At 39.9% G+C, this 16,005-nt stretch overlaps 1 protein-coding gene and 1 pseudogene across 1 annotated transcript in view; both read left to right on the top strand.

Moving 5' to 3' along the window:
* The first annotated feature begins 356 nt into the window (after positions 1 to 356).
* The window catches only part of LOC139454223 (ubiquitin carboxyl-terminal hydrolase CYLD-like), a 32,592-nt gene continuing 16,943 nt past the window's right edge, over positions 357 to 16,005 (top strand). Inside the window, exons 1-5 of the mRNA XM_071235804.1 lie at positions 357 to 897; positions 2,011 to 2,331; positions 3,681 to 3,804; positions 10,206 to 10,508; positions 14,388 to 14,602. Of these exons, the coding sequence (XP_071091905.1) occupies positions 448 to 897; positions 2,011 to 2,331; positions 3,681 to 3,804; positions 10,206 to 10,508; positions 14,388 to 14,602 (1,413 nt within the window). The 5' untranslated portion in view covers positions 357 to 447. The remainder of the gene's footprint in view (positions 898 to 2,010; positions 2,332 to 3,680; positions 3,805 to 10,205; positions 10,509 to 14,387; positions 14,603 to 16,005) is intronic.
* On the top strand, positions 11,269 to 12,185 carry LOC139454224 (mucin-22-like; annotated as a pseudogene).

Here is a 16,005-nt window from a genome sequence, read left to right as displayed (position 1 = left end):
GCCTTTTAAAAAGAGACTATGTTTGTCGTAAGAGGCGACTAACGGGATCGGGTAGCCAGGCTCGCTGTCTTGGTTGATGCTTGCAGAGACCATTCAAGGGTATATGGTCTCTGATGCATGTCATCGTATCCCAACTGCGTGGATCGATGCTCGTAATGTCAATCACTTAATTGTCTGGTCCAGACTCGATTATTTACAGACCGCCGTCATATGCCTGGAATATTGCTAAGTGCGGTGTTAAACAACAAACAAACAAACTAGTATATGAGTGACCACGTGGATACTATTATTCAGATTGATTAAAATCCGGACACTCTAAAAAGGGAGTTAACTCTTAGTCACTTCCGTGACTTCAAAAATAGACATAGGTATTTCCTAATTTACGCACATGACTTAATGTTAATGATAAGCTGGAAGAAAAGAACAAGGCCACGTCCATGTTGAAGAATGTCAGAAAATGAACAGTATTTTATCCTGCTCCTTAAGAAACTGGGCAAGAAGAAGGAGCGAGGGTTTGTGTCGTCACTCAAATCGGGGTCCAAAGTTGAGTTATTAGCAGGAACACTTCTTGTGCTAACAGATAACTTCAGTAAAGGAGACAAATTGATCTTCCTTCTCGAAACTTTAGATAGTGAAACAGTTGAAATTCAGTGTATTCCAGGTGAAATAGAAACAGTCGGCCTGGGAGCTTTAGATCTGCTCAATCCAGTGCCAACATGTCAGGACAGACTCGCTGTTTATCAAGACAAGGAATGGATGAAAGAAGGCCTTGTATTAAAAGAAGGCGATCATGTATTAGTGAAACCAAAAGGAGAACAAACGGAATTACCAGGAATCCTTCGCTACAAAGGCAAAGTACCAAATATTAAAGGAATCATATTTGGTGTTGAGTTGACAGTAGGTAGACCCGAATGTATTTCAAATACTATTTATGATATTCTGACGGCATACGTCATATGCCCCAGGATGTTACATGTGTCTCCTTTTATAGTTTATTGATTCGATGTATATTTTGTCTATACACTGCTGAGTAGTATCCATCTTAATACTTACAATAGAACACTTGGATACAACTAGCCCTGAAACGTGTAGGCCTGCATTATCAATATAGATATGATTCATCAGTTTACATCTAGCAAAAATTAACATCCTTGTTTTGAGATTGTGCTACAGAACACATATTCCGTGAGACAACCTCTGTTTGATTTTGAACCATTGTAAATGTGCAAACAGGTCATGGACGACTATTTTATCATATAACTGCTGAAGTCCGCGGTATCTGACATTTGGGGTCCTACTATTTAGTTCGGGAGGTTTTTTTATACAGTGCAGTCAGTTAATACAACAGTTTGGTAAGATCATGAGAATATCAACTGGCATACAAATAAATAGAACACACAGCAAAATAAAAACAAACAAAAATGAGTACAAGTAACAAGGTAAAAAATATGTAGTAGGCCATGAAGGGTTTTTTCATCCATCAAGGTGGACACAATGAAAATTGCAGACAAATTTGTTTAAAAAATGTGTGTTTGTTGTTTGACGCCAAACTCGGCAATATTCCAGCTATATGGCGGCAGTCTGTAAATAATCGAGTCAAGACAATCCAATCAACCAAGTCAGTGACCTGACCACCCGATCCTGTTAGACGCCTTTAACAAGCACGGGTTGCTGAAGACCAATTCTAAACCGGATCTTTGTGGGTTGTATGTTCAGTTGTTTGTTTGTTGTCGTTTTTCTGCACTCAGCAATATTTCAGCTATATGATGGCGGCCTATAAATAATCATGTCTGGACCAGACAATCCAGTGATTGACATCATAAAAAGAATAGTGGTGTATGTAAATTTTTTCTTGCTATATCTTGTTTTTCATAATTAATACAAGAACACAATTATATGGAATACACTTTATTATTTAGTATCATTCTCCCGGACGTTCCCACCCGATGCTCTGGTATTAATTGTGACCTCATGCTTTCCCCATTTCAAATCAATGTACTTCTTCTCAAGGAAAATCAAGGAAGTGGTACTAGTGATGGCCAGTTTAGAAGAGAGCGGTACTTCACCTGTCCTCCTGATTCTGCGGTCTTCTGTCCAATACATCGTATACATAAACAAACTATGGGTGGGAGTAGAGTGCCCCGGCGGGCAGACAAAGACCTGTATGCCACTGCCTCCCACATACCCAGCCAGGACTACCCCAACTGTGGACTGCGTCTTGGAGACAGGGTGGTGTGGATGAGTGACCGGGGACCAGAGTGTGGGACAGTCAAGTGGATAGGAGTGCTGCCAGAGGATCGCAATGCAGAACTTACTGTGGGGGTAGAATTTGTAAGTTGTTGCATGCAAGCTGTAGCCTAGTGCTCAATGTACCTGCTTGTCATTACCCACTAATGACATTCACCTTATTTATCAACAACAAATCTGCATTTTTCCTAAATCAATTGTTTTCAAAGTTACACACCAAACGTTACCTTGAAAGACAAGAGGCTGTCGGGTAGCCTAGTGGTTAAAGCGTTCGCTCGTCACGCCGAAGACCCGGGTTCGATTCCCGAGATGGGTACAATGTGTGAAGCCAATTTCTGGTGTCCCCCGCCGTGATATTGCTGCAATATTGCTAAAAGCGGCGTAAAACCATACTCACTCACTCACTTGAAAGACAATGTTGACTAGCAAAGCACAGCGACTCATAGTGCTTGTCTATTGATTTTTAGCAAAAATGAAGGGAGGCAACTAAGGCAATAATTTTCATACACCAGAAGTAATACCGTATTCGACGTAAGAAGCGCCCAGGGCGCTCTCATTAGGCTCTTATTTGAATATTATTTTGGCTAAAAAAACAGAGTTGAAAGATAAATTTCATGGTTTATGCTGACGGTCTGAACTGTTTATATACGACAGATATATTTTGCCAGAATTTAATTGCCCATAATTAAGGGTGCATATAACGCACGAGTGTGTATTATACACAAATAAATAAGTCTTGTGTACATTGATCAATCGGAAGGGATGCTAATTGGGATTGTTCACTTGCCAATATATTAGCAAATATCGCTGTGGGCGCTTATTAGAGCGGGGCGCTAATTATGTCGAATATGGTATGCATTTTGTTGGCCTTCTGCAGCCATGTGTGCTGCTGACGAGAGGTATCTGTCCTTGTCAACACATTTCCCTTCCTCTGGTAGTCGATTCCTTGAAAAAGGATTCGAGTCCACCTTATCAAGCAATAAGGACTACCACTGTATCTAGCATAGAGGGATATATATCTGTAATAACATTATGTATGTATGTGTATTCAAGAAAACATTTAATGTATAAATAATAAGTGCCGTTACATGATCTTATGTTTTTCAGAGTAAACCAATGAAACCTGAAAATGTAACTAGGTGTGGTACATATGTGACATGGGTATACCCAAAATGAGGATTAAAATAATACCCTGTAACATAATGTGTGTAGATTACTAAATATGCACTGGAAGACTTAGGTAAAGCTTTACCTGACTGGTGTTTTGTATGTTACAGGTGAATGTCCTACTAAGTCTGCCTCCACACCTGAGGACACAATTTACACGATGTGCCAAGATGTGCATGTGTTTGGATCTTTGATCTAAGATTGTATTTTTCAATTGCTCAAAGTTCAGTTTCGTTCATCATTTAGTTATGTCTGCTTTTTTTCAGGACAACCCAGTGGGGTCAGGCACAGGAAAATATAAAGAACACCGACTATTTTATGCTCGGCAAAATCATGCATCACTTGTTCCTATACTAGGCTTGTTAAAAGAAGAGGAGTTTTTCAGTCCAGGTGATTACTTAATCTAGTTCAGATTACACATTATGGCGATGTCCACTACATGCATACAGTCTTAAGAAAACATTTATTCACCAGTGACTGTGTATGTGGCAGCCAAAATCTTTTCCCGTATAAATTACAACTCACATATATATTGACTGGGCATCAAAAGTGTGTAGTGCAACTGCATCATAAGCAAACACCCCTACTGGAAATGAAGGGAGCCATTCAAGGAACATAATTAAATCAACTCAAATCATCTGCTTCAATTGGAGGTTGTTATAATGATTTCAAACATCTGATTGACAAATCACAATTGCATTTTTTCCAAAGTTAGGAAATTTAGGAGATAAACTGAGTTTTGACATAAAATAACTGTAATTAGATTGGATGGCAACTTTTAGCGTTGTTGACTCCAAATGAAGCTTTGGTGGCAAATCTGTGAAGTGCAAGTATCATAAGACACAGTACTAGATTTTTCTTACATCATTTTGCCGCCAGTGTGATGTACAATGTGATGGCTGAGATAAAATGTGTGAAAATGAAACATAGTGTTGTTGCACCTAATTAATAGTACTTATTTTGAGGTCTGTATTTGTAACAGCCCAAAACGAATCTTAAAGTGCTAATAAGGAGGCGTGGCTTCATTAGCACAGGCAACTAGGCCTCCAAGCTGGTTGAGTAGTACCACCAGTTGGGTACAGAATATACAGTGTTCCTGATGGCTGTTGAAACTGCCAGTCCTTGTGGACTGGCAACTCTAAAAATTACTAGTCCCCCCTAATTTTTGCAAGTCCCAACTTTCAACAAATAAAAAACCGTATGCAAATTATTTGGTTTTAATTCTTTCAACCTCATACTCAGTGCAAAGATGTCATCTCTGATGTAACTTAGTTAGATCTATCAGTCATTCACACAAACTTCAGTCACAATTTTCTCTCGTTTTTTTGATATTTCGAGACGAAATCGCTACAAATGGAAATAGACAAGGGGACACCCTGGTGGTAACAGACAAGCTGACTATGTTAAAAAAATGTACTTATATGAATATCACCAATGTTTTGTTCAACAACAAAGATTAATAAGGTACTGTATTTACCGGTCCACGGGGACTGGCAGTCACATGAATTACCGGTCCAAGCCTAATTTTACCGGTAAAAACTGGTAATTACCGGTAAACAGGAATGCTAATATACATGATCGTTTCATTATTAGTTGTGGGGAGATCTGTGGTGTATATTTAATATGGTATGGATTCCATGTATGTCAAGAGTATGGCAAGTGGGGGCGCGTCGAGTAACCTTGATTTATCGTGAATTATATAATTTTAACATTGTAAGATATTTACCTTTTCAATTTTAGGGGTGCGTGTAATGTAAATGCATTATGAGTTACTTGGGTTTCCAGAGTCTCTGACATGTCAGTATGACATAGCACTTGTGCTATTTCAAGACTGCAACGCGATATTGTGATTTGGAGAAAATAAACTACACAACGAACCAATCAGTGTTTTGTAATCACTTGCAATCCATGCATCCAAGATGGGGATCATTCCTGATTATTTGATTCACTATTGTCGGCCACAGGTTCAAAGATGCAGGGGTTCACTTATACTTCTTCCTCAAATCACCAATTCATAACAGTGGTATTCCAGAATAGTCAATCCCAGGTGGTCCTGTACTCTTTACACATGTGCATCCTGCATCAACTCACCAGCCATCAAATGGTATTTTCACTGCCTTTAGATATATAGCAGCCTTTCTAAGTCCACCAGATTTACGTTTTCACTTCAATTGGCATATAGCTCCTTCACAATTTGATATGATACATGCACCTTGTCTGCTTAGCAATACCTGGACTTTTTATCCTGCAAATTCTATTATTTTTTTATGTATAAATATTGATCAAACTGTCTGTGCATCACAATTGTACATGTTCTTACAGCAATACATTGGTGATAGTTAGAATATTAATATCAACATCGACATAGACATGTAACCAAAATTATTTATCTATTTATCTCACTTCCGGCAACCTTGTCAAAATAAGAAATACAGTTTTGTCATATAGAAAGTTCCTGTTCAATAAATGTTCCCATTAACACAATATTAAAACCAAATGTCAGTGATACATGTCTGTGATGCGAAAAATTTGTTTTCAAAATATTATAATTATTTCAAGGTTATCTACGTATCTCTCAAATGATTGGTTGGGTCGTATTCCAGACAAGTGTTTATGTTTAAGGTGGTATTCCAGACATAAGAGTTTGGATGGTATTACCGGCTGGTGGTTAGGGTGTGAGTGGTATCAAAGGCTGGTGGTTAGGGTGTGAGTGGTATTACAGGCTGGTGGTTAGGGTGTGTGTGGTATTACAGGCTGGTGGTTAGGGTGTGTGTGGTATTAAAGGCTGGTGGTTAGGGTGTGAGTGGTATCAAAGGCTGGTGGTAAGGGTGTGAGTGGTATGACAGGCTGGTGGTTAGGGTGTGAGTGGTATTAAAGGCTGGTGGTTAGGGTGTGAGTGGTATCAAAGGCTGGTGGTAAGGGTGTGAGTGGTATTACAGGCTGGTGGTTAGGGTGTGAGTGGTATTAAAGGCTGGTGGTTATTGTGTGTGTGTGTGGTATTACAGGCTGGTGGTTAGGGTGTGTGTGGTATTACAGGCTGGTGGTTAGGGTGTGAGTGGTATCAAAGGCTGGTGGTAAGGGTGTGAGTGGTATTACAGGCTGGTGGTTAGGGTGTGTGTGGTATTACAGGCTGGTGGTTAGGGTGTGAGTGGTATCAAAGGCTGGTGGTAAGGGTGTGAGTGGTATTACAGGCTGGTGGTTAGGGTGTGAGTGGTATTAAAGGCTGGTGGTTAGGGTGTGAGTAGTATTAAAGGCTGGTGGTTAGGGTGTGAGTGGTATTACAGGCTGGTGGTTAGGGTGTGAGTAGTATTACAGGCTGGTGGTTAGGGTGTGAGTGGTATTACAGGCTGGTGGTTAGGGTGTGAGTGGTATTAAAGGCTGGTGGTTAGGGTGTGAGTAGTATTAAAGGCTGGTGGTTAGGGTGTGAGTGGTATCAAAGGCTGGTGGTTAGGGTGTGAGTGGTATTACCGGCTGATGGTTAGGGTGTGAGTGGTATCAAAGGCTGGTGGTTAGGGTGTGAGTGGTATCAAAGGCTGGTGGTTAGGGTGTGTGTGGTATTACAGGCTGGTGGTTAGGGTGTGTGTGGTATAACAGGCTGGTGGTTAGGGTGTGAGTGGTATTACCGGCTGATGGTTAGGGTGTGAGTGGTATCAAAGGCTGGTGGTTAGGGTGTGAGTGGTATCAAAGGCTGGTGGTTAGGGTGTGAGTGGTATTACAGGCTGGTGGTTAGGGTGTGTGTGGTATTACAGGCTGGTGGTTAGGGTGTGAGTGGTATCAAAGGCTGGTGGTTAGGGTGTGTGTGGTATTACCGGCTGATGGTTAGGGTGTGAGTGGTATCAAAGGCTGGTGGTTAGGGTGTGTGTGGTATCAAAGGCTGGTGGTTAGGGTGTGAGTGGTATCAAAGGCTGGTGGTTAGGGTGTGAGTGGTATTACAGGCTGGTGGTTAGGGTGTGAGTGGTATCAAAGGCTGGTGGTTAGGGTGTGTGTGGTATTACCGGCTGATGGTTAGGGTGTGAGTGGTATCAAAGGCTGGTGGTTAGGGTGTGTGTGGTATAACAGGCTGGTGGTTAGGGTGTGTGTGGTATTAAAGGCTGGTGGTTAGGGTGTGAGTGGTATCAAAGGCTGGTGGTTAGGGTGTGAGTGGTATTACAGGCTGGTGGTAAGGGTGTGAGTGGTATCAAAGGCTGGTGGTTAGGGTGTGTGTGGTATTAAAGGCTGGTGGTTAGGGTGTGAGTGGTATCAAAGGCTGGTGGTTAGTGTGTGAGTGGTATCAAAGGCTGGTGGTTAGGGTGTGAGTGGTATTACAGGCTGGTGGTTAGGGTGTGTGTGGTATTACAGGCTGATGGTTAGGGTGTGAGTGGTATCAAAGGCTGGTGGTTAGGGTGTGTGTGGTATCAAAGGCTGGTGGTTAGGGTGTGTGTGGTATTACAGGCTGGTGGTTAGGGTGTGAGTGGTATTACAGGCTGGTGGTTAGGGTGTGAGTGGTATCAAAGGCTGGTGGTTAGGGTGTGAGTGGTATTACAGGCTGGTGGTTAGGGTGTGAGTGGTATCAAAGGCTGGTGGTTAGGGTGTGAGTGGTATCAAAGGCTGGTGGTTAGGGTGTGTGTGGTATAACAGACTGGTGGTTAGGGTGTGAGTGGTATTACAGGCTGGTGGTTAGGGTGTGTGTGGTATTACAGGCTGGTGGTTAGGGTGTGTGTGGTATCAAAGGCTGGTGGTTAGGGTGTGTGTGGTATTACAGGCTGGTGGTTAGGGTGTGTGTGGTATCAAAGGCTGGTGGTTAGGGTGTGTGTGGTATCAAAGGCTGGTGGTTAGGGTGTGTGTGGTATAACAGGCTGGTGGTTAGGGTGTGTGTGGTATTAAAGGCTGGTGGTTATTGTGTGTGTGGTATCAAAGGCTGGTGGTTAGGGTGTGAGTGGTATAAAAGGCTGGTGGTTATTGTGTGTGTGGTATAACATGCTGGTGGTAAGGGTGTGAGTGGTATTACAGGCTGGTGGTTAGAGTGTGTGTGGTATTAAAGGCTGGTGGTTATTGTGTGTGTGGTATCAAAGGCTGGTGGTTAGGGTGTGAGTGGTATAAAAGGCTGGTGGTTATTGTGTGTGTGGTATAACAGGCTGGTGGTAAGGGTGTGAGTGGTATTACAGGCTGGTGGTTAGAGTGTGTGTGGTATTAAAGGCTGGTGGTTAGGGTGTGTGTGGTATTACAGGCTGGTGGTTAGGGTGTGTGTGGTATTAAAGGCTGGTGGTTAGGGTGTGTGTGGTATAACAGGCTGGTGGTAAGGGTGTGAGTAGTATTACAGGCTGGTGGTTAGGGTGTGAGTGGTATCAAAGGCTGGTGGTTAGGGTGTGAGTGGTATTACAGGCTGGTGGTTAGGGTGTGTGTGGTATTAAAGGCTGGTGGTTAGGGTGTGAGTGGTATCAAAGGCTGGTGGTTAGGGTGTGAGTGGTATTACAGGCTGGTGGTTAGGGTGTGTGTGGTATAACAGGCTGGTGGTTAGGGTGTGAGTGGTATTACAGGCTGGTGGTTAGGGTGTGAGTGGTATCAAAGGCTGGTGGTTAGGGTGTGAGTGGTATTACAGGCTGGTGGTTAGGGTGTGTGTGGTATTAAAGGCTGGTGGTTAGGGTGTGAGTGGTATTACAGGCTGGTGGTTAGGGTGTGTGTGGTATTACAGGCTGGTGGTAAGGGTGTGAATGATTGTAATGCAATATTGATAAAAACAGCTTAAAACCAAACTCATTCACTCATTACTTAAATATCTATTTGACATCTTGGTTTTATTGATGAAACTAGGTATTATCTATGAACTTAGGTATTATTTATGAAACGAGGTATTATTTATGAACTAGGTATTATTCATGAAACAAGGTATCATATATCAAGTATATGAAAATAGATATTATATATGAACCTAGGTATTATCTTTGAAAATAGGTAATATCCATGAAAATAGATATTATTCATGAAACTAGGTATTATTCATGAAACAAGGTATTATTTATGAAACAAGGTATTTTTTATGAAAATAGATATTATTTATGAAACTAGGTATTATTTATGAAACTAGGTATTATTTATGAAAGCAGGTATTATATATGAAACTAGGTTTTATCTATCAAACTAGATATTATTTATGAAAATAGATATTATTTATGAAAATAGGTATTATTTATGAAAATAGATATCATTTATGAAACCAGGTATTATTTATGAAGCAAGGTATTATTTATGAAACTATGTATTATTTATGAAAATAGATATTATTTATGAAACTAGGTATTATTTATGAATCAAGGTATTATTTATGAAACTAGGTATTATTTATGAAACAAGGTATTGTTTATGAAAATAGATATTATTTATGAAACAATATTATTTATTATACTAGGTTTTATCTATGAAACTAGATATTATTTATGAAAAGAGATATTATTGATCACTGTTGATGAAACTAGGTATTATTCATGAAACAAGGTATTATTTATAAAACTATGTATCATTTATGAAAAGAGATATTATTTATGAAACTAGGTATTATTTATGAAAATAGGTATCATTTATGAAAATAGATATTATTTATGAACCTAAGTATTATCTTTGAAAATAGGTAATATCCATGAAAATAGATATCATTCATGAAACTAGGTATTATTCATGAAACTAGGTGTTATTTATGAAACAAGGTATTATTCATGAATCTAGGTATTATTAATGAAACTAGGTATTATTTATGAAAATAGACATTATTTATGAAAATAGATTTTATGTTGTAAATGTTTTCTGTTTGTAATCAGGTTTCACGCAAGGCGATTACAGAGATGAGCATATCAATGTTGTACACCTAGATCATCAACATACTGGTTCATCAGGGCATAAACTGCTGGACTATAACACAGATAATGAACAGGACATCTCCTTAAGTAAACGGGATTTTTCTGAGGTTCTCAAACACGGGAAGAAGACCACTGAAGAATTTAAGGATAACGTGCAGGGAAATAACCTTGATTTTGGCATGGCGGAGAAAGTGCGTGACATGAAGGTATATGGATTATCAGGGGATCCGGTGTCAAGGAAGAACCCTCTGTATAATTCTAAAGGTACGTATTAAAATAGTCTTTACATGTTGAGTTAAGCATATTTTTCATAATTGCAATTAACCTATTGTCAGGTCTGAGTTCCCAACTCGCCAAATGTCCAAGGAGAATTACACATCCACATAGGTACACGTTTTTATACTATGCGCTTGTAATAACATCACACGTTATATTTCCAGTGATATTGATGTTTTGCCACAACCTGAGTCATGGCTCCAGATAACTTCTTTAGCCATTGACTATTATACTCACTTCTTATCATTCACATTAGGGATTGATAGTTTTCTGTGGGTATTCAGTGTTATTTTACTCCCTTGAGTCCTGTCTATTGGGTATTTTTGAGTAGAGTAGACATATTTTTTTAATGATTCTGCTTGAAATGCAGTTTTCTAATTTTGTATGTTGTGTGCTGCCCCAAGTGTTTAACATGTTGCATACAATTAACAGAACAATAAATATGTGTCTACTTATTAACAAAGAAGGTGGTAGTGTCTTTTTTATGCATTATTTACTGCAGTAGGGTTCATGTATGTGGAATGCCTGCACTCGATCAGTAAACATAAACATCTGTAAAGAAATACATGCACACAAATAAAAATGGATACATTGGGTAACTATGCAGAATGATGTTATACTGTTAAGTTTTAAATGTTTCATACATTTTAGTATGCAGGCAACTCAGAATTAACTGGGTAATGGGGATTTAGTTTGCACGTTTTACACAGTTAGGCCGCTTTTCTTGAGGCCTTATGAGTGTCAGATGTATTTCACTCATCACTGAGTATTTCAATTAATATGTTATATATAATCAATTATAATTATCATAATGATTGGAGAGAAATGATTACAGAAGGTAGCATGTATTTGAGGGTGCAGCATGGTTTGGAGGGTGAATACAGAAGGTAGCATGGATTGGAGGGTAAATACAGAAGGTAGCATGTATTGGAGGGTATATACAGAAGGTAGCATGGTTTGGAGCGTAAATACAGAAAGTAGCATGGTTTGGAGGTTGAATACAAAAGGTCTCATGGTTAAGAAGGTAAATACAGAAAGTAGCATGGATTGGAGGTTGAATACAGAAGGTCTCATGGTTAAGAAGGTAAATACAGAAAGTAGCATGGATTGGAGGTTGAATACAGAAGGTAGCATGGATTGGAGGTTGAATACAGAAGGTAGCATGGTTTGGAAGGTAAATACAGAAGGTAGCATGGACTGGAGGTTGAATACAAAAGGTAGCGTGTATTGGAGGGTAAAGACAGAAGGTAGAGTGTATTCGAGGGTGAATTCAGAAGGTAGCGTGGATTGGAGCGTGAATACAGAAGGTAGCATGAATTGGAGGGTGAATACAGAAGGTAGCATGGATTGGAGAGTGAATACAGAAGGTAGCTGGATTGGAGGGTAAAGACAGAAGATAGCGTGAATTGGAGGTTGAATACAAAAGGTAGCCAAAGATTAAATAGGGTACAAAATAGAGAAGGGAAAAATATAAAAGCAGTGTTTTCTGGGAAAAGAAGGTATGCATACTGGAATGTGAAACAAAAGACAAGAGTATTGTTAGACTCAAGTCATTTTACATTGTATCTTTCATGTTTTTTGTTTGGTGTGGAAAGCCAAATAAAGTTTTAGTAAATCCTCCCTTTGTAGACTACCTCTGTGTAACAGGTAATAGAAAGAATAGACAGGCACATTTTCATACTCAAAGAAATGCGCCCGTGAAAGGACGAATCTTGTGTGTTGAACTCAGCAAATATACTTTCACAAGAGAGTCACAATAGAATGTTAATGCTAGAGCATTGAATGAATACTCTCAACTCCACAGGATTGGGGTCAGCAAAAGACATTCACTTCCTCATTGCCCAACCTATCAGTTTTCTGTAATCAAGCCCATAGTTGCCTGCATTTCTTTACAGGCTTTGTTGTTTAGAATGTCAACTGTAGGTGCCCTGTGTTAGATAACTGACAACCGTTTACATAGGCAAGAAAGAAAATTTTAACTGTTAGATCATGTGGCTTTATGAATTTGTCCCATTTAATATTAGACCAACATGTTTTCATAACTTTGAGCATTTACCTTTTTTGTAGGAATAAGTAGCTGAAGAGAAATAAATAAATATAGGCATGAAACATGCTAAAGCTGCAGTTAACAAACTAATTGTTATCTTTCAGAAACAGTACAGTCAATAACAAAATATAGTTACAAATAGTATTCCTTCTGATGCCTGTTTTCACATGAAGCCTTGATATACTTACACCTGACCCTAACAGTAAAGAGCTCTTAAGTTCGGTCAGAGGAAACAAAGAATAGCAAGTTCATTTTGGAAATTTCCCTATTTTCTCCATAATCCAAGTTCTATGAACTTGCCAAAATATCAGTACAAAAGGGGCAACTTTCAGGATTGCTTAAAAAAACCCTCTGGAATACAGTCCATATCATGCTCTTCAACATGTCCAAGGACAAAAACTGAATAAATTTTGGAACATTTATTTGATTAATGTGTTAAAAATGGGTTTTTGTACTGGTCTTTCCTGGTTGTAATTTTCTATATTTAGTCACAAGTAATGTCCTGGGGAATTCCCCTCTACCGGTTTATTGGAGTTATCTCCCTTCACCTGTTGGGCTATCAGGAAGAAATTAGAGATCCTGTCCCATGAACTGCATTGAATATTTATGGTAACACAGAAATGTTTGTTTTTAACAATCAGGAAGCAAAATAATGGAATGTGAAGTCCAAAGTGCTGTGTTAGATCGTGTAGATACTATGGGTTTGTACTATGTGTTTTGTCCTGTTGTGAGAATCCTGCTGACTGATGTATGCTATCTGATGAGTGGTTGTTGAAGGGGACCAGTATAACCAATGTGAACAACATTGTTGGTTGTACTTAACTGAAACAATACTGGTCAGCTAGCAATCCAGGTGCTTAGATCAGTGGAGTTACTGTTGTATATTGGTACTGCTGTTGTACAAGCTGGGACTGTTAGTTACCACTGAATGACACAGACCATGGAGAGCCTGCTTGGCTTGTGTGGTGGTGACTGAGCCATGTTTTAGCCTTCTCTTGTTTGTCATGTGTATTGCTATTGCTACTTGTTAGGTATGTGAACATTTCTGATTGCGCATTATGTTTCAGTATCCCGTGTTATCCAAACACTAATTACAGAGACAACAAGAAGCATGTCTAACTTCACATGTTTACTCTCGCAGGCCATGATCTCAGAAGCCCGATATACGGGGATCAGTTATTGTACTGGACAGTGATATGATAGGGAGCAGTCATTATTTGATATTGCAACACATTACACCATCTTTCTCTCATTCTTGTTCAGCAAGGGTGAAAACTGGACTTTTATAGTCGGTTAACTGCCTTGCCTTGGGAAGATAATATCCTGCACTCTATTTGAATTTTCAATCATGACCTATTCAATCAAGAATTCTGTATTACAAGTTAGTCTGTTATTACGCCCCAAATGAAATTTGCCATATGCATTGTTCATGAGCTTAACAGGTGCTTTTGCTATTTTGGAATTTTGAAAGGTTTTTAAAAAATTTATGTGTCCATGAAAACATTTTCAAATTAGTCTCAAACAAGGGTAGGGTTCACTTCAGGGCCATAACCTTTCAACAGTTTTCTAAGACATTTCACATATGCATTGGTAATCAGTTTGGTGTCCTTTGCTATTTTAAATCTTTTCAAAATGATTTCCTATTTGTTTCCATGGAAACAATTTTGACTTAGTCTCAAACAACTTTTTGTCTAGGAAATTAACCCCAAGATTACCTTGACAATAATTTTGTATCGATATTGACCAAGAAATTTGGCCTTAATATAAAAATATACTTTTCTTTGTACTTGTTATACTGTTCATGTTTCTTTTCATTACAGAAAATGTAGGAGAAATTAACCAATATGATAAGCATCACGACACTTCAGTTGGTAATAGTTCCCAGAGTTCCGGAAAGGTTGCTCCGACGCCAGACCCGGACCTGGGCGTGGACTCCATGGTGGAGGTGCTGGGCAACCCGCCTCTATATGGAGTCATCCGTTGGGTCGGCGCGCTCCCTGACAACCCCTGGAAACAGATAGCAGGGCTGGAGATGGTACGTAGGCTATAGATATGCCAAGTGTTGTCTCATGCTGTTGTATCAGTTATCTAAAGGGCTGCAATTTGAGTTCTCCCAATGCCCAGAGGACATGTGACTTGTTCACGTATAGAAAATATACTTCTAAATCATGTTTAAAAGAATTACATTCTTTGTGAAATGATACCGAAGTCCAAGGAGATCCAGGAGGTTTGATACGGGTGTCAGAAACACAGGGAGACCATGCAGGAATAAGGGTAATGTGTGAGTGCTTAGCCTGCAGTTGTACAGTAGACATACACTGATACTCCCCTAAGAGGTAGACAAAACAAGTGGGATAATGTTGTGATACGAGGGGTGTTCATTAAAGAATGCCCCTGACCCACTTCCGATGGACCTAGTGGAAGGAAACTTGGCATAGGTATTAGTCTTTCTCCACATAGGAACCACCAAGAGTTACACACTTCTCCCATCGTTTTATGCAACTATGGAGACCTCGCTTGTAAAAGCCCTCATTTTGCGTCTCAAACCAGGACGTTTTCCCTTCAAAAATGACTTCATGGTTGGAAAGAGGTTGAAGTCAGATAGTGCAAGGTCAGGAGAGTAAGGAGGATGTGGAAGGATTTCATAGCCACAGGACTGCGCTTCTGTCTGGGCAACATGAGAGTTGTGTACTGGAGCATTGTCTTGCAGGAGACGGACACCCTTGGTCAGCATGCCACGCCTCTTAAGCTTGATAGCGTCCCGCAATTTCTGCAGCAGTGAAACGTAATAAGCTCATGTAATTGTGGTCCCCTTTGCCAAGAAATCCATCATCACTACTCCGTGCTGGTCCCCAAACACCGTGAGCATGACCTTGCCTGCAGAGGGTTGGACATGTGCCTTCTTTGGGGACTCCACATGCTTCCATTGCATCAACTGAACTTTAGTCTCAGGATCATAGTGATGGACCCATGTTTCATCCTGTGTGATAAGTCTGTCAAAAAAGTTTGCCTGGCTTTTTGGGCACATGTCCAAAAGATCCTTTGAGCAATTGACTCGTTCCTGCTTTTGGAAAGGTGTGAGCAACCTGGGAATCCATCATGCAGACACCTTATGCATGTTCAAATTGTCATGGATGATTTTTTCCACAGACCCTACACTGATTTTGACATCTCATGCTAACTGGCGAACAGACATAAGTCGGTCTGCAAAAATGGCGGTCTCCACTTGATGGATAGTGTCCTCATCAATGGCTGAATGGGAGTGACCAGGAATGGCAGCTGTTTCCACAGATGTCCGACCAAACTTGAACTGGCAACGTCATATGATGGGGCATCCTCCCAATAAAGTTGCTTTCATTTCATCGAAAGTTTCTTTTGGTGTGCGACCTTTCAAATATAAAAACCTAATCACTGCTCGGTATTCTACTGGCTCCATTG

Source organism: Haliotis cracherodii, unplaced genomic scaffold (genome assembly GCF_022045235.1).
Source record: "Haliotis cracherodii isolate W230 unplaced genomic scaffold, xgHalCrac1.p SCAF_10, whole genome shotgun sequence".
NCBI lineage: Eukaryota > Metazoa > Mollusca > Gastropoda > Lepetellida > Haliotidae > Haliotis > Haliotis cracherodii.
Note: the sequence above shows the minus strand (reverse complement) of the source record. Positions and strands in the feature narration are given on the sequence as shown.